Here is an 18,535-nt window from a genome sequence, read left to right on the forward strand (position 1 = left end):
CCCCGAGGAAACCCCGCCCCTGCACGGCCCCGCCTCTTGCGGAGGCCACGCCCATCCATAGGTGCACACGCCCTTCGCGGAGAGACGCCCACACGGAGCCACGCCCATCGAGCGCTGAGACCGCGCCCCTGAGCAGGGACCACGCCCCGCGTGAGCCCCGCCCCTTTGGGGTGCCGTGGTGGTACCTTCCACCTCCCCCCCTCCCGGCGCCTACCATCTCCCCCGCCCACGTGACCGGGAAGCGCGGCCGGGGAAGGGCGGGGGAAGCCTTAAAGGAGCCGCACGCGGTTTTGTGTGAGGGGCCCGCAGCCGGCACACAGCGCCCCTGATTGTCATACAGTAAATTACACCAACCAAACACCACCGCCCCGGTCTTTCCTTAACGTGAAAAACGCCAGTCGCTTGTTTTTGAAATTTTAAAAGTTTAATAGTAATAAAATGGTTATAAAAATAGTAATATAGTTAGAATAATGAAATTTGAACGTTTGAGATTAGGACAATATGAGACAATAAAAACAAAGAGATACGGACGTCCGGGTACCTCTTTCTGGGCAACACAAGCCCGAAAAAGGACACCCATTAACAGAGGATTAACCCTTAAAAACAATCGCCTGTTGCATACTCATACACCTCATACATGATGCATAAATTCCATTCAAACACAGGATTCTGTCTGGTCGCTGTCAACTTCTTCCTCTTAATCCTCATGCCATTTTCCTGTCTGAGCGAGGTGGGAAGAAGTTAGTTTTCTGCTGATAAGAGAGCAATAAATTCCCTTTCTCTGAAAGGTTTAGGTGTCCTGTGGCTTCTATCTGGTGCTAGTCCTTTCTTAAAGAAATATCTTACATAGCACAGTTTCTATTTTAACATTATGTTATAACCTAAAACTATATTTAATACACTACTTAAGAAAATTAATGTGGCATAACTTTCTAACATAATACAATATTCATTTTAATACTTGAGAAAAGCCAATCATAAAATACACATTTTTCACACTTAAACACCTCCCTGGGCAGCCCGTGCCAAGGTGCAGTCAGCCTTTCTGTGGAGAAATTCCTCCTGATGTCCAACCTCAGCCTCGCCTGGCGCGCCTTGACGCCGTCCTCTCTCCCCGTGGCTGTGTGCCTGGCAGCACAGCTCCATCCCCTGCTGGCCCCCGGCTCCTGACAGGGAATTGCAGAGATCCAGAGGGTCCCCCCGAGCCTCCCCCGAGCCCCCGGGGCCCTCAGCCGCTCCTCACGGCTCCTGTGCCCCAGCCCCGTTCAGGCTCCGGCACCTCGGGGTCCTTCTTGTCGTGAGGGGCCCCACGCTGGGCGCGGCTGCACCGCCACGAAAGTGCCACGAAAGTGCCACAAAAGTGTCACAAAAGTGGTTTTGTGCCTGGCAGCAGAGCTCCATCCCCTCGTGGCCACCAGCTCCTGACAGGGAATTGCAGAGATCCAGAGGGCTCCCCCCGAGCCCCCAGCGCCCTCAGCCGCTCCTCACGGCTCCTGTGCCCCAGATCCTTCCCCAGCCCCGGACGGGCTCCGGCACCTCGGGGTCCTTCTTGTCGTGAGGGGCCCCACGCTGGGCGCTGCTGCACCGCCACGAAAGTGCCACAAAAGTGTCACAAAAGTGGCTGTGTGCCTGGCAGCACAGCTCCATCCCCTGCTGGCCACCAGCTCCTGACAGGGAATTGCAGAGATCCAGAGGGTTCCCCCCGAGCCTCCCCTGAGTCCCCAGCGCCCTCAGCCGCTCCTCACGGCTCCTGTGCCCCAGCCCCGGACGGGCTCCGGCACCTCGGGGTCCTTCTTGTCGTGAGGGGCCCCACGCTGGGCGCGGCTGCACCGCCACGAAAGTGCCACAAAAGTGTCACGAAAGTGCCACAAAAGTGTCACAAAAGTGGTTTTGTGCCTGGCAGCAGAGCTCCATCCCCTCGTGGCCACCGGCTCCTGACAGGGAATTGCAGAGATCCAGAGGGCTCCCCCCGAGCCCCCGGGGCCCTCAGCCGCTCCTCACGGCTCCTGTGCCACCCCCGACGGGCTCCGGCACCCCGGGTTCCTTCTTGTCGTGAGGGGCCCCACGCTGGGCGCTGCTGCACCGCCACGAAAGTGCCACAAAAGTGTCACAAAAGTGTCCTTGTGTGCCACCCCACACGTCCGGCTCTGTTGTGGGGCATCGTGAGGGTTCGCTGCCGGCGGAACCTGCAGGTCTGGGTGCGCTGCAGAGCCCCAGCTCTGCTAGTGTTGCTTAACCCCTGGGGATGAACGAGACCTTTCAGGTCCCTGCTTTGAACAGCCTGAAGGAAAACATCTAAACTCTGTTCCTGTTTGAGGGTGTCAGTGAATTGACAGGAATTCCCATTAATCCAGAGTTGAGGTACATGTTGGGAGTGATTTATGGTGATCGGTGTTGCAGCTGTGTCTGCTGGCTCCTGTGAGCAGGAAAGATGGCATTGAGCAATCTTCACTAGGAATGGACTCACGTCTTCAACCAGATTTACTGCAGTAAATGAATACATAGGTTTTGCAGTGGCTCTGCTATTTCTGACTCAATGCATGAAAACAATGACATCTTGCTTTTTAATAATACTAATAATATTTGTCCTTTCCCCATTGCCTTCCATCAAGCACAGTGCATTTCCATGTGAAAGTCAAGCAGAGCAGCACAGCTCATCTGTAAAGTTTAGATCAGTTTACTCTTTCACTGTTTATATCTATTTCTTTTCTTCATTTGATTGAAAGTGCCAGAACAACTGCTTTCTGTTAGGGTATGACTTGCAAAAGGAGCATTGCTGTGCTATCTGGAAACGGAATTTCAAAATGAGCCTCAAGCAACAGACTTAGCATCTACAAAGGCACTGATTTCATACTTTTGCATAATGTTTAAAGAAATCCCTGCAAGGAGCCATATGGTTTTGCAAAGAATCAGTTGATGAATGAATGAATGAGTGCTGAGTTGTGTAACTCATTCATGATAGTCCCTTAGGCAAATCCCAATGAGAGCCAGGCTATTTATTTATTTATTTGTTAAAATCAAAGACAATTACATAAAATTGTGTTGGCTGAAGTTGCTGAGTCTCTTTTTCCCTTCTAATTTTTAATGAACATGGCAAATATCCACCATTCAATCATTTCCATATTCTCTTCATCTGAACCAGCCTGATAAAAGGCTGAAGAGAGCCTGAACACTAAAAAACCCACTCAGCTGCAAAAGTCACAAACCTTGCACCTGCATTGATTTTCCCCAGCTGGTCTGGGCTGTTCCAGGAAGGGGAGCACAGAACACTGTGGAGTGCAGAGGCAGGGCTGAACACCAGCTGGTATCCCTTCAGAACCTCAGAGTTCAGTGGGTTTTATTTTTGTTTACACCTGGTTTCAGCAAAGCTTGGGTCTGTAGCTTCATGTTAAGGTGATTGTAGAATCAAGGAATTGCATTTCTTACATCTGTACTGAGACATCAGCAGTAGTGACACTTTGTGAGTGCTCTGAAGTGAGTGACACCTTGCAGGAGCACAGGCTCTTCCAGGAGCACTGTCCTTGACACCTTGCAGGAGCACAGGCTCTTCCAGGAGCACTGTCCGTGACACCTTGCAGGAGCACAGCCTCTTCCAGGAGCACTGTCCTGTCCACCACCTCTCCAGAATGCCCAATGCTATCACTGGTGGCAGCAGGCATTTGCAATGGGAATGTTCTCCTACAGGAAATTATCTCCAGACAGGAGCAGTTGATCCACCCAGAGGTCATCTGCAGTTGGTCCAGTACCTTTAGCCAAACACACAGGCAAAGAAAAACTCCAGAATTTTGTCCACTGACAATGATTTGGGTCTGGGTGTTTTTACATTAAAGAAGAACCATTTGTTCCATCACAAATTTAAAAGGTAAAACTGGTGGCTCTAGGAAGGATTATTTTTCAGACTTTGTGCAATAATAAATTATCTGGTTTAGTTCTTTTTATGAAAGAAACATCTCAGCAGGAGACAGTTCCACCATTTTACTAGATGATCCTTTGCCAAAAGTTGTTTTCCAGCTTTGCAATAAAGGAGAATGTCAGTCAAAAAGAACCCCCCCATAGCTTTTAAAATAGCTGTATTCAGCTTAATGACATGAAATTAAAAAGGAGGATTTCTTCCCCTGCCAAAATGGAACTTAGGCAAAGAAAGGCTTTCCTACAAATAATTTGGAGCTAAAATAACTTTCATTTCAGGTCTGAAGATACAGAAACATGATAAACACTTATATTAAATTGTCACAGAGTTTGTGCCAATTGGGTTGTAAAGAAAATTACCTATGTGAGCTGACTAGATGCTGAACCAGCAGTTTGAGTTGAGCAAAAAGGTGACAGATATTTCAGAGCTCTGATCTACCTTATAAGGGGTAGAGAATACATTTAAACAGACGTTCTCAAAGGGGAAATGGCCTATTCATGAAACCATCAATAATGCAAGGCCAAAGGTGCTTGGTGACCTCCTCTAATGATGTGAAATAGTGACTGTGACAACACTTCAGCCTCCTGTAACATTTTATAATTCTGTCATAGGAGGAGATGAATGAACCTGCTCTGTGTGGTCTAGATCACTAATTAAATATCCACTTGTGAGTTGGATGGAGCAGCAATAGCTGTAGGAGAACCATCACAAATCAAGCAGCACCTTCCTTCACATAGCTTGTATTAATCTCTCAAATATTTTTTAAAATTATTCTACAGCAATTCCTGAAACTGCACACCAATGTGGACACACTTGGTTAGTATCAATGAAGGTAAATAGTTTCTTTCTTCACTGGAATATCTGTGCAGACTCAAAGTGGGGCTTAATGAGCATTTTCCTGTGTTAGACAATATATATCCACACCAGGAGTTAACATTTTTACAGGAATGCACCCAAAAAAACCCAAGGCACACCCAAGTGCACTGCACAGGGGTGTCTGTGGGGTCAGGGGGATACCCACCTTTAAGGCAGGACTCAGATCAGATGGTGCAGAAAAGGAGCAGCTTGAAGGTTGTTAACAGGTAGAAAAGGAGACTGCAGAGGAAAAGAAGACCCTCCAAGGCTACCAAAAGATAGCCTTGAAATCCACCCCAAATTCTGCATGAAGACCCTCTGATGGTAAATCACACAGGGACAGAAATGGCATTTTCCTGCGTGTCTAAATACTGTCTAAATTTCAAACATTTAGTGTTAACAGAAATTCCTTAAACAGCCTGAAGGGGCTGCTTTGGCTGTCACACTGACTCACTCAGGTGCTGTTCAGAAGCTCCTTCTGCCTGATGGATTCCTGAGCTGTCCCATCCTTGGGGAGCCTTAGGCTGTAGCAGAGCTGCAGTCACTCAAGCTGGTTTCTCCAGCTGAGAGATGCATGGAGCTGTGGCTCAGATACCCAAATTAATTATTTTCTCTTTTTTCCCCAAGGATGTGGAAAGGAGAGAACTGCTCTGAAGCTGCTGGAAGCTGCAGTGCTGCCTCCAGCTCAAGGGGAGTGAAGGCCATTCCCAATGAGGAGCTGCTGCTGCTGTTTCACACAGGGCTGGCGCTGGCTCTGTGTGTGTCACACAGGACTGCACAGGCACTGTCTGCTCTGGGCTTTGCCCTTGCAGGTTCCTCTGTCCTGCTCCTGCCCCAGGCAGCCTGGACACACAGTGCCACTGCAGCCACTGGCCACAGCAGTGAGTCCTCAGCCATCCATCTCCATCCTCTGTCCCCTCAGCACCAGGACAGTGCCCAAAGGAGCCTGCTCTCAGCCTTCAGCCCTGCTCAGCATTTCCATCTCCTTGTGTTTGCAGTGAGCAAGAAAGCCTCATGGATCAAAAGGAGAAATTCCGAGGAATTTCTCTTACTGTTATGATAAAAGAATGCCTTGTGTCAATGAAGAGATTATTTATACAGGTTAGCTTTTGCAGGCAGGAGGAAAGTCCCTGGCTTGAGGAGATTACGAGGTAGTTGGGACAAAAATAGAGTGCAAAGACCAGAGTTTGAGAGGGAAATAAATGTTAAAGTATAACTTAAAGGAAGAAGAAAGTGTCTTGAAAAGCAGGAGATAACAAGTCTTGTGAAGTATCTGTAGCTATTTATTTCTGCTTTTAAGGAGGTGTGTTGCACTTCTGTGGCTCAATACCTAAGTTGGAGCAGATTGGGAAAATATTTATTCATATTTCACGTATTTGGACCCCTTTGCATGCTCTCAGTTGCTGCAGCAAGTGTGTCACAACTGTTCCACTGACCAACATTCTTTTAGATTTTGCACTAAATGTTTCACAATTTTTTAGGCAATTAAACCTCAGTAGAGCTTGGAATGAGACTTGCAGGTGCAGCCAGCACATGGGATCCCATCCCTTGAGCAGCAGCACCTCCTGCAGGGGCACCTCAGCGGTGTTGCTCATGCAGCCACTCCTATTCTGTGCTTCAGCTTGTCTCACCTGAGTGCTAAAAAGCCTCTTAAATTAATAATTCCTGCTTTTCCTCCTTGCACAAGTCTTAGTGGTAAAATTTTTTCAAATGCTGAAAAAGCAGTATTTGTGGTGAACATTGCTCGGTAAACTATACAAAAAATTCTCATTATGTCCTTGACATTTAGTTCTGCTCCAGGTGATGGAACCTGAACTATAGTCAAGTGTAGGGTTTATTTTTTTGAGATGTAAACAAAACTGGCAGGCAGTAGTCTCAAGGAATATTTATAGGGATAGTAGAGGAAACTGCACTGCCAGCACTGGTCTGAGCCGGGTGACTGAGAGCCTCTGCTCAGCTGAAATCACAGCAAATACTCTGTCACTGCCTTTGTCACCACATTCCTGCATGGCCACGAGAGGCACAGCCCCTGAGAGACACGGCCGCCTGGCTGCTGAGGGGGAAACTTCTACATCTACCTAGAAAATGTTCTATTAATTTAATAAAAAACCACAAAAATACCCAAGCAAACAGAAACAACACCCAAAAATACTCCCTAAAGCTATGTGTTTTTTAGGGGGGGGAAATATTACTTAAGCTCACAGAGCTATGAGAAATACACTTTTCAGATAAATACATTTTCAAATGGGAATAGAAATGAAATTTATACAGGAGCATAATGTCCTTTTGAGAAGAGTTTACTTGCAGATAAGAGTAAAAATAGACATTATAAGGCTGTGAATTTTGTCACTCTTCACCACATGTGTGCCTAGTGAATTGCACACACCATAAACTCGATTTATTTCCCCCTCCAGGAGCAGCTCGGGGCATTTCTGCCGGTGTAAAGCCACACGCGGGGGGACACTGGAGACTCCTGCAGGAGGGGCTGCGAGGTGCGGGTGTCCCCGTGCCCCTGTGTCCTGTGTCCCCGTGTCCCTGTGTCCCCGTGTCCCCGTGTCCCTGTGTCCCCGTGTCCCTGCCGGGGCGCAGCCCCCAGCAGGTGGCAATGCAGGAACACCTGTAGCCCGTCCAGCCGGGAAAGGCTGGGGCTGTTGCTGGGAGAAGCCTCGCCTTGGAAATCCTGCTCGATTTTCAGCATCAGCCACAGATCGTTTTCACTGTCAGCGAGAGATTCTCTGTTGTTTTCAAACGGCAGTGCTGGAGCTTACAGGCTGTGCAGCAGCAGCCTGTGGCAATGGGGTGGATGTGCCAAAACCTTGGGGGTCACTGGGAAAGTCATGGAATCATTTATGTCGGAAAGGATCCCCGAGATCATCAAGTCCAGCCATTAACCCAGCATTATCAAGGCCACAAGTGAGAGATATTTAAATGTGGCACATTATATTTATCTATACACACACGCACGTTATATTTATCTATACACACACACACACATACACATACATATATATATATATATATATATATATATATATATATATAAAATGTCTCTTAAGAACACCACTCTCAACCCTTTTTCCCATATTCTGTTGCATCTTCCATCCCTGTGCAAAGCCACACTGTTTCCAAGCCAGGAATAAATCTTGAAAGAGATCAGAACCTTTAAACATAAGACAGTCTCACAATAAAATAGGCAAAGAGATTTTGTTTGAACAAAGCATTCCTGAGTATCATATCATAGAAACAATTTTAATGGCAGTTTAAAAGAGAACACATGTGTCTGAAAAAGCACTGAGGGTGGGGGCATTTTCCAAGAAGAATGACTGTGCTTGTAGAGGTAAATGAATTGAGTAAACCAAAATATAGATACAGAAAAATCCAGAAGCATTAAAAGTGTCTAGTGGTACTCTGCCTTTTTTCTAAACACACATGCACACAGAAAAATACCCACCTAAAACAAATAAAACCAACCCCACCCCCCAAAAAAAACCCAAAAAAACCACCCCCTCCTCCCCAAACTCTAAAGTCAATTGAAAAATCAATGTGGAAGATATTTGAGCTTGTTAAGAATCAATTTAAAAAGCTGCTGAAAAAAATTATTTTTCCTTCTTTTTATAACTGTAAAAACTGTTCCTGTCAGAGAAGTGATTCTGCCTTGGAAGGCCAGTGCTGGAATCACAGCAGAGCAGCCAAAGCACTGCCCTGGGCACCACAACCACAGCTTGGTTAAAGTGGCTCCAGAGGAAATGATGGAAGTGCTGAGAGGTTCCATTGCACGTGTCAAACTCAGTGTAACTTTGCTTACTGCAAACATGAATCCAAATTATCTGCAGTCAGTATGGTTTCTCTCATCTCCAAATGCTTCTATAACTGCTTGGACTCTGTTTTAAATGGTGCAATAAAAACTCTAGGGAACAAAATCTATCTGACACAGAAATACATTGCATGGTCTCTTCAAAAGTATCACAGATCTTGAACTGCACAGGAATATTTTAATGTCAATCCATGTTCAGTATTTGCTGCATAGAAAAGCAGCAGTCCTTGCTATTTCAGAACCATCAGCAAATTTCAAATATGTCTCTATTATACAGACTCACACTGTGGGAACAGTGGGGTTAAACAGTTTCAGAGCAATAACAAAAAGCATTAAGTAGTTTAAGCTCTGTAAAATGTGTAAACAGCACAGCAAATACTAAAATAATATGCATTTTATAAAGTTACTTTAAAAATTCTGTGACATATAGGAAGGGTACAAGAACAAGCAGCAGAAAAGAAATAGTTGCAGTAGTGCCTCATAGTAAAGATTTAAATCAGTTGATTATTGCTGGGTAACTTGTTCATGAAATAAAATTATCTTCAGAGGAAAATATCACATTAAATGATTCTGAGTATAGCAGTGAAAAACACAAGGAACAAAAGATGAATTCAAACTGGAAACCAGGCACATATTTTACCAGTGAGGAAACAGATTCTCTGTGTCATGATGATGTTTTTCTGACAGATGTGCTTGAACCAAACAGCCCTGGATTGTAAAGGCTCGACATCCAAAATCAGGACACTGGAGATCTGTTGCCACTGGCTCTTTTGGAAGGCATTACATCACAGAGAAGACTTTTTAGACAAAACAGAGATGGCAGGACATGAAAATCCTGGTGACTCAGAGAGTAACTGCTACAGCAGGACCTGGCTACTCCTGCTGTGGAGTTATCAGTGGATCCTGGAGAGGGGGCAGCACAGAGGGAGAGGGTTTTGCAAAGAGAGTGTAAGAAAAAGGATATTGTGTCTCTCTGAAGCATCCTTGATTTAAAAGTGACTACTGGAAGTTTTCAAGAATGTTCCAAATTTCAGGACTCGATTACCCAAGGACAGAGAAGGGACGTTCCTCTAATGGTGTGAGCAGCCTCTCTAGATGCTTGGAGCAGATGAAGCTGTGAGTTGGCATTTTAAATCTTTGGTATTTTAACAGCACTGATCCATACTGGTGTATTTAATGGGATTTGCACAGTTTTAGAACATTCCAGAAACTTGTTCTATGAGACTTCATATTTTAGCCTAGATCTTTTAGTATCTCTTCACCTGAGCATGATCTTCACCTATACCTTGAGGTGTTATTTTGAAATAATATTTTAAAATAGCCACCCAAAGTTTCAGTGTTAGGTTCACTGGCCCAAAGATTCTTGACAAAACTGACACCAGCACTCTGATTTCTTTCATGGTGTTCCTGGAAATACAAAATGTAGAGGAAAATAATCAAGCCAAACATTTTATTCAGATAAAAATTGACTCCAGCATCTCACACCCTCAAGTGCAGAGATCACAGGTGATGTTATTTATGGTTTCCCAGTGCAAAGAAAGGAGTCATTATCCTTTGCTAATTGGTTTAGAATTAGGGAGGTATTTCTGGATGTGGCAGCTGCTAATCTTACTTCAGTGAGAAATTCTTAACTTCACCTCCTCAGAAGGTTCCAGAGACACAGGGAGTATGTTTTGGCCGAGGGTAAGATAATTTCTCTCTTAACAGGGCAGGTGACATTCTTTCCAATTATTATAAAAATTAGGTGTGTCAAAGAAGGTCTGTTCCTCACTGAAAGAACAAACCAGCAATTCAGCTGTAGCCTCTGGGCTTTTCTCTCTACCTGGTAGTTAAACTGCATCATTAGCTGTCCTGTAACACCAGCACCCTGTTTATTCACTGTTTTTTGAAGTAGGATAATGCAGCACTGAAGCCAGATAGCTGGCAATGGATGTGACAGTGACATTCAAAGAAAACAGATGCCACAAAGCCTGCATCATCAGAGGGTATGTATATCTGAGATCAACATTTGCAAAGTGCTGCTGGAAAAGAGAAGCCAGCAGATTTGCATCAGCAGCATCAATTCTCATCTGTTCTTCCCTGTCTGACCGTCTGACAAGATAGGATCACTCACTCCATGGGATTTGTCCCATTCCAGGGCTGTTCCTGCTGGAGCTGGCCGTGGCTCAGCTCCCACACACCAAGGTTGGCAGCTCAGCTGCTCCAGGCACCTTCTGTACCCAGAGGATGGGCAAGTTCAAATGCCCTGAGGGCAAGATCCCTTTCCAGACTCCAAGCCTGTTTGGCTCAAGCCTCACGCTGACTCCAGGAAAGACTGGAGCAGGCTGGAATACTCCTGAGACAGGAATGTGTCACTGCACTCAGCTGACCAGAGCCGGGGGTTACCCTCCCTCCATCGCAGAGCTCCCCACTCTGCTCTGCTCCGGTGTCTGCAGCTGGCACACACAGCACAAGCTGCTGCTGCTGCTTCCCTCGCTCCTGCAGCACCCACAGAGATGCTCTCCTGGTGCATCCCCCAGCACCCAGCCTGAATTCTTCTCCATTTCCTGGTGGAAGTCAGCCCTGGAAAGGGATGTTGCTTATGGCCACAAATAGGAACAAATAATTTCATGAGCTCCTGTGCACGGAGAAGCAGGACCATGAGACAGCAACTTGAGGGTGTGGGGTTTAAAATAGAAATTCGTGTCATGATCCTCATGGAGAAAGAGCCTCTTCCTCCATACCACTGAGCAAAACAGCTGCCACCAAGGAGCCACCCCAGAAGAAGGGGGACTGCAACAAGCAGCCAGGGGTTCAGACCCTGCCTGTTGGGTTTCTGCTGCCCAGAGCAGTTCTGCCAGCGGGGCACAGAGCTGGTTCCAGTGGAGGTGTCAGCTGGGCATTGCAGCACGATGCCAGGATGATGCCCTGCCTGGCAGGAACTAAGACAAGGTTATCCTAATGACTGCATCCAGGACAACTTGGGCTTCTCTAAGATAAATTTCCCTCTGATCCGTCCAGTATTTAAAAAAATATTTCTCTGGTTTGCATCCCTAAAGCTGCTACTTGAAAGAGGAGACATCTCCATAAGGGGCACGCACAGGCACCCTGAGGAACTTCCCACAGCTCTGCTCCCGGCTCTTCTGAGCAATTTGTCTTGAAAGAAAGAAAAGGAAATTGTCTACTGGTTTATTATCTGTTTATTTCCTTTTGGGGAATCTGTCTATATGATCCTGCTCAATCTCCATGGGTGGGGAACAAAATATTTAAGTTAGTTAAAGATCTTTTTGTCCTGAAGTGAATAGACCTTATAATCTTTTTCTCCTCATTCTTCCTTCTGGCTGTGTCAGGAAAAAGTCCTGGCTGAGAATGCAGATGATTTTCCTGGGAAAATTTGCTCCTTTGCTCTGTGGAGTAGGTATAACTATTTCCTTAAATGCACAACATAAAATTTCATTTTATGGGATAAGAAATAGTGTCAAAGAAGTAGGTACAGATGTTACCCCCCACTTAACCAGCTTTAGTTTTCCATTTTAGTTTGGGAAACTGAACAGCTCAGTGATTCCTCTGCTCCAGCTGCAGTGTAAGAGATGACCTGAACACCCAGGAGTGCTCCAGCTTCCAGCACAGCAGCACCAGACCCCTCTGCAGCCCCACCACCACAAGGATCTGATCCTGCTGCAGCGAGGCCAGAGGAGGCCACAAAGGTGATCAGAGGCTGGAGCCCCTCTGCTCTGGGGACAGGTTGGGACAGCTGGGGCTGTGCAGCTTGCAGAAGGCTTCAGGGAGACCCTCCTGCACCTTCTAGAACCTGAAGGGGTTACAAGGAAGCTGGAGAGGGACTTTTGACAAGGCCATGGAGAGACAGGACAAAGGCAGTGGCCTCAAACTGGCAGAGGGCAGGGTTAGATTGGATATAGGGAAGAATTTTGTTACTGTGAGGATGGGGAGGCCCTGGCACCGGGTGCCCAGAGAAGTTGTGGCTGCTCCTGGATCCCTGGCAGTGTCCAAGGGCAGGTTGGGCAGGGCTTGGAGCACCCTGGTGCAGTGGAAGGTGTCCCTGCCCATGGCAGGGGGTTGGAGTGAAGTGATCTGCAAGGTCACCTCCAACCCAAACCATTCTGATTCTACCTGATCTGATTCCCAGACTGGACACTAGAGCAGCTTCTTTCCATTAGAGGTGAACAATTAACAATCCCAGGAGACTGAACACTTGGTTTCTGTAACAGGTCTGGTTTTTTTCACTTCCATGTTGCTGAGTTATTTCTGTTTCCTCAATGCATCTCCCTCTCCACGCCGCCCACTGATGTTGCACATTCCCATCTTTATTAGCAGGCAGCAAGGTGCTGGGTGCAGTTTTGTAACAGTCTGGATCTCTATCACACAGTACTTCCATGTTAATTTTTCCTTCTTTCACTTTCAAAAGCTTCAGTTATTTTAATCTCTTTGAAAGGTAACTGGCTGATAACATTTCTTAGCTCTACCCTGATGCTTGATCTCATTTTTGATGAGTCAAACCAAACAGCTTTTCTTGTTTCTTCTTGTTCTGCTGTTTCCTATTGTTCTTCTTGTGGTGCTGCTTATCCTACAGCTGATTTCATCTCGCTTAGCATACAGATCTCTGATAATTATGACATGATCAAATAGCAGGATTTTATGGTGTATTGAAAATACCTGATTGACAACTGTGACCTCCTCAGTGAAATCAACTTGTTGCCAGGTAGCAACGAGGACTAATTTTATTTTTGATGTTAAGAACTCCCATGTAGAGTTGTAGAACTTCAGTTCAAACTGAGATCAGGACTTCATCTCTTAGAATTCTTTTCTTCAATGCCTAGTTCTCACACAACTTCTCACAAAAGCCAGCTGTAAGGCAGAACTGCTTTGTGCTGGCTCTACAGCTGCTGTGCCAAAAACATCTTCAGCCTTCACATCCAACAGTAACTCAACTGTAACTTCTTGCTCCCTCTTGCTGGCCTTGATTGCAGATTTTTTCCCCCTGACTGTGCCAGAGATACTTCTACATAGAGAACCTACCTGGCTCTAAGAGGATGTGTCAGTAAAGAGTTAAGAAATTCTGCTGTCCTGCTCTGCCCATCCTACATCTCCTTCTAAAACAAAGAGGAAGTTGAGCTCCTAAAAACTTCTGAGCTTAGCTAACAGGGCCAAGTCTAAAATAAATGACTGAATTAAGAAAAATGCTGCCTTTCAGTGTGGCTGATGCATGCTGCAGAACCAAGCAGACACCGAATCTCTGGAAAAGCAAAATGGCAGGGAGATCCTGGTGAATATCTGCCCCCTCATCATCAAATAAGGAATAAATTCAGTGACCAGAGGAAACTACTGGAAATTAATTCATCTGCTCAAGGATGAGATGAAGATCAGACTCGATCACCTATCATGTGGATCTAGGCTGGGCTTTATTTGGTGTTTGGAATAATGAGTTCAGACTTCCTCATTATGGAACATGAAAACTCAGGATGGAGAAGTTTTAAATACTCAAGTGACCTCTATTGTGCAGCAGGACACCCAGTGCACATTGTCAGTGTGGGTCTCAAAGCACCCTCAATAAAAATGTTTAGTGGGCTTCCCAATGCTTCTGCTCAGGCTGAGGCTGGAAAAAAAAACAAGTCAGAGCATTCCTTTTTTTTTTTTTTTTCCCCTCTGAATAGTGGTCCATTATGCATGTTCAAAGGCTTCTTTTTTGGCAGATTTCCAGCTGCAATTTTCTCATTCTTCCTGTCCCAAATAATATATTCTTTTTTCTTCCCAAGGAGTAATTTTATTACTGAGTAGAAAAGGCCATGCTTATATTAAAAAAAAAAAAAAAAAACAAAAAAATCACCCCTCCAAACCCTGACCACTTTATCAGTCTTTAAAGCTTTAAAGCAGGAAAATGTTTTGCCTCAGTTTGGTATCAGCTTTGCTATTTCCTACCTACAAAATGTTGTGATCTCAGCATCCTGAACCCTTCTCAGCCTGGAAGATACCGGAAGCTGAAACAGGCACCAAAAATCACCGCGGCACTGTCAAGTTACCAGTATCTCTCTTTTGCAACACTGGAAAACCATCAGCATTTAGAGTAGGGCTTTGGACCACAACAAACAGAAGGTTAAGGCAATTCTCATCCTTGGTGTAACTGTGGGAATCACAGTAACCTGTCCTGATCCCAACTGGGACAAACTGCTGCCTTCAAACAGGAACACCACAACCAAAATCCAGAGCCTTGTTAAGTTGCCTGGCAAGACTGAAAAAACATCCCAGTGAAGGATAATGTTCATTTCCAGCTCAGCCACATCTTGAGGAAAGTCTTTGCTTTACTAGAGAGCTTCTACCATCCCAAATGACTTGATACTTTGAGTCACCTGCTCTTGGTGTGATGTCTGGGGCCACCTGTGAGCTGAGCTGTGAACTGACACCTCTCTTGGATCAGGAGCTCAAGGCTGTGAGCAGCCAGGGAATGCAAACCAGGGCTCCAAGCTGCACCAAAGCAGAACAGACTGCCACCATTTCTGACCCTCACACAGCTGGGGGCTCCCAGAGCCATGGCAGGGAGCAGCCTGGAGGCTACAGCTGCCTGTGGCACCCAGGCCTGGCTGCAGTCAGAACGGGCTTTCCAGAGCGAGCAACCAGAGCTGACAAAGAGCTGAAGCTCCCCTAGGCTCCTTCTGGAACCTCCCTTGTAACACACCATCAGGACTGAGGCTCCTGTTGGCACCTGGCCCTCTGGAATCACCTCCCAGGAACTGAGGCCCTCCTTGTAGGACAGCTGTTCTCTTCTCCTCCCATCCCAAACGAGGTTTTTTGGGGAGTGTGGGTTTCTCCACCACTCTGCTCAGGTCACAGAAATCAAAAAAGGCTGGTCTCAGGAAACCACAGCTCTAACTGGTATTTAAGAGAAGCAAAAGCAACAATTTCCTTTCCTTTCCAACAACCCTACAATTGTTGTGCATTTACCACACATTCCCTGAGGTCCAATAGAAATCTACTGCTTCTTTCCTGCTTTGGCCTTTTATGAATTCCTGTAAAGTAGGGAAAAATGAGGTTGCCATGCTCAAAGCTATGCTTGCCCTTCTGCAGTGATGACGTAAACAGTGGCCCAAAGAAACAGAGGTGCCACGTGGGTTTGAGTAACACTGCTCCTCAGGGTGACATCCTCCCCCTCTCTGAGTTGAGGGTGCTTCAACTCTTGCCCCAGGAGAAAGGAAGACAGCAGTTACTGCATAACTGAAAGCAAATTACTCCATTTGCTAACCTAAATGTGTCCCCACCTACTCTTGGTACGCTGCATTTGTTCTAATGAATCACTAAATCTGAAAATGCCCAGAGAACAGACCCTGCCTTTGCAGCAGGGAGTGCAGACACTGGCCTGTGCCAAGCTGGCAGCACTGCAGTGTCCAGACACACCTGAAGCATCAATAACTGATGCCCACTGACAATGCAACTTTTCCACACACACCTCCCTGGAAATCCCATGTGTTCACAGTTTCACAGTGGCTGGTAGCAGCAGTTTAGCAATATCTGTGACCTTTAAGTGTTGAACATAAAAAGAAATTGTGGTCCTTTGTCTGTGCTTTGTTAGCATTCTTTAAAACATGAGAAACCCACACCTAACATCACCCACAACATCTTATTAACAGGAAGGCTCCAGGACATGAGGCAGTGTTAGGAAGTGACAGAAAAACCCCTGGAGTATACTGTTCATATATGACACGTTTAAACCAAAAATACCTATTTGACTGAAATGCTCTGAAGGACGTTTATGGTTGCTGTGTGGCATTTTTTTTTGTTTGCTGGGGAATTTTTTGGGTTTTTTTTGTATGCATGTGTGTTGTTAGCTTTCTTTTTCTTTTAAATCTTGCAGAACACTCAAAACCAACACTTGGAAGTTCCATTGCTTTGAAGAGAGGCCACTGAGAGTTAATTCCTTTTACATTTAAACACAAAACAGCTTTCTAATTTTATATAATCAAGAAATGGAAAACAATTTTTATTAACATGTCTTACATTTACAATCTTTTATTAGCTAATCAACATCAACATGCAAAAATAAGCGCTAAATACAAACCTCTACAATATGGTTTTGTTTAAACTACAATGGTTTAATTCTTTTCAAAAGTCATAAGGATGTGTTCTGCAGTTGTTAAAATTGAACTATTAGTTTCAGTAATGAATACTATTTAGACCCTAAAATTATGTAATCATCCTGCAAGGCATCTTCAGAAACTTCGCCCAACACTTAAGAATACCAGCTCATTGTCATGTGAGTACATTCTCAAAGCAAGAAATAAGGCAGTAGCACTAATGATTTCATATTGAACCCTATGCACATAACTAATAACTTTAGAAGGACTTTAACACTATGGTAGACTGGAAAAAGAACATTTAAACAAGCATTGGATTTTGCCTGAAATGTTCTCAGTTCTTCTTGATACTTATGCAACCTCCTTAAAATATTTGGGTTTGGAAAAAGACTTCATACTCCTTGAAACCAGTCCCTATTTGATCCTCCAGAGAAGCCACCTTGTGTCAAAGACATCAAAAATATCTTCCCATGGAAATAAGTTACATCATTCATGTTCAGGATTACTTCACCAGAGGATCATAAAGAAGGCAAAGAGGAGCTTAAAGGAGATCATGTTGGTAGTACTGAGATCTTTGATAACAAAAGGGTCTTGGACAATTGTGAAAAAGAGGGAAGAAAAATGGATTTCATTTCAAATCTGTTGTAAGTTTTCCCCCAGTGCAAGTGTCCATCTTTAAAGAAAGCTAACCTTTAGAAGACGAAAGTACTTTTCTTTGAGAAGAGTCCAATTTTTGACCTTATGTTACAAAACCTTAACAATCAAAATTTGTTTTTGTGTTTTTTATTCAAGTACAAACTTAAGTCATAATTCCTCTCTTCTTTTTTTTTTTTTTTTTTTCCTTTCAAGAGTGTTTATTGTTGCTCATTGATCTTTGGTCGCAAGAAACAATAATGCCACCGACAGGTCTGCTCCCCAAGGTGGCAGCTTTTGCTTCTTTGCCACACATTAAGGCCCCCCCCTTTACAGGGTATGCCAAGATACACTGTGTCAAAATTCCAGCGGCACTTCATCCTGTGTTTTACAGACCTACATGATGTAGACTTTCTCAGCTTGTGAGAAGTTGAAGACTTCTTTGGTTCTCGGGCAAATTACTTTGTCATCTTGACGAATAGAAAGCAGAGACTGAAAAAGAGCGAAACCAAAAGATAATATTCACAACAGTTATTCAAAGCACTATTGAACTGTTTAGGAAATGAACTTTTAATTTAAAAAAATGTTGCGGTCTGAGGTCAAAACATCTTTGCCCCCAGAAGTTACTTATTCTACAAATTATTGCTCTCTGGAGGGAAAGATTTCCAATGCCATTTGATCTTGTGTTATAAATTCACGTAGTTAGATATGTGACCATTAATACGTCTTCATTAAGACCAATTTAAGCAGCTAAATATACAGTCCTTAAAAAAACATTACTGCAAGAAATATCCTAGCTTCTGACTGAGTTTATATGCTCTCATTTTAATCTAGCACGTTATTCTAACAGCTGCTATTTTAGCCTTCAGCAAGTCATTGACTCCAACACTTACATTGTATCCATAGACATATCCATTTGGTAACATCATGGGAGGATTATTTTCGTTCATTACATCCCCCGAAATCTTGCAGACTAGTCGGGAGTTGGCACAATGTGCCATGGGCAGGGGCTGAGCCAGCTTGTTCAGGGATTTGCTACACACAGGGCAGTCGGGGTTTTTTGAGCTCCCATCCTCTTTATAACACTGTCTGTTAACAGCAAGTTAGGGAACAATCACCACAGTGAAACCATAACTAGCTTCCCATTGGATGGGAAACCTTAAAATTAGAAGATGGTCAGCTGTGCCAGCAGAGCCCAGGTGACAGAATGCACAGGAACATTGAATTCAAGTTTAATGCCCACACAAAAGAATCAAGGGT

The 18,535-nt window shown here is 44.8% G+C and overlaps 1 protein-coding gene across 4 annotated transcripts in view; it reads right to left on the reverse strand.

Annotated features, from left to right (window-relative positions):
* Nucleotides 1-16,561: 16,561 nt before the first annotated feature.
* The window catches only part of MAEA (macrophage erythroblast attacher, E3 ubiquitin ligase), a 48,675-nt gene continuing 46,701 nt past the window's right edge, over nt 16,562-18,535 (reverse strand). For all 4 annotated transcript variants that reach the window (XM_064418955.1, XM_064418956.1, XM_064418954.1 and 1 more), the window contains 2 exons: nt 18,169-18,364; nt 16,562-17,767 (listed from right to left, as the gene is read on the reverse strand). In XM_064418955.1, coding sequence (XP_064275025.1) covers nt 17,672-17,767; nt 18,169-18,364 — 292 coding nt within the window. In that variant the 3' untranslated portion in view covers nt 16,562-17,671. The remainder of the gene's footprint in view (nt 17,768-18,168; nt 18,365-18,535) is intronic.

The sequence above is a fragment of the Passer domesticus genome, chromosome 4, assembly GCF_036417665.1.
Source record: "Passer domesticus isolate bPasDom1 chromosome 4, bPasDom1.hap1, whole genome shotgun sequence".
NCBI classification, from domain to species: Eukaryota; Metazoa; Chordata; class Aves; order Passeriformes; family Passeridae; genus Passer; species Passer domesticus.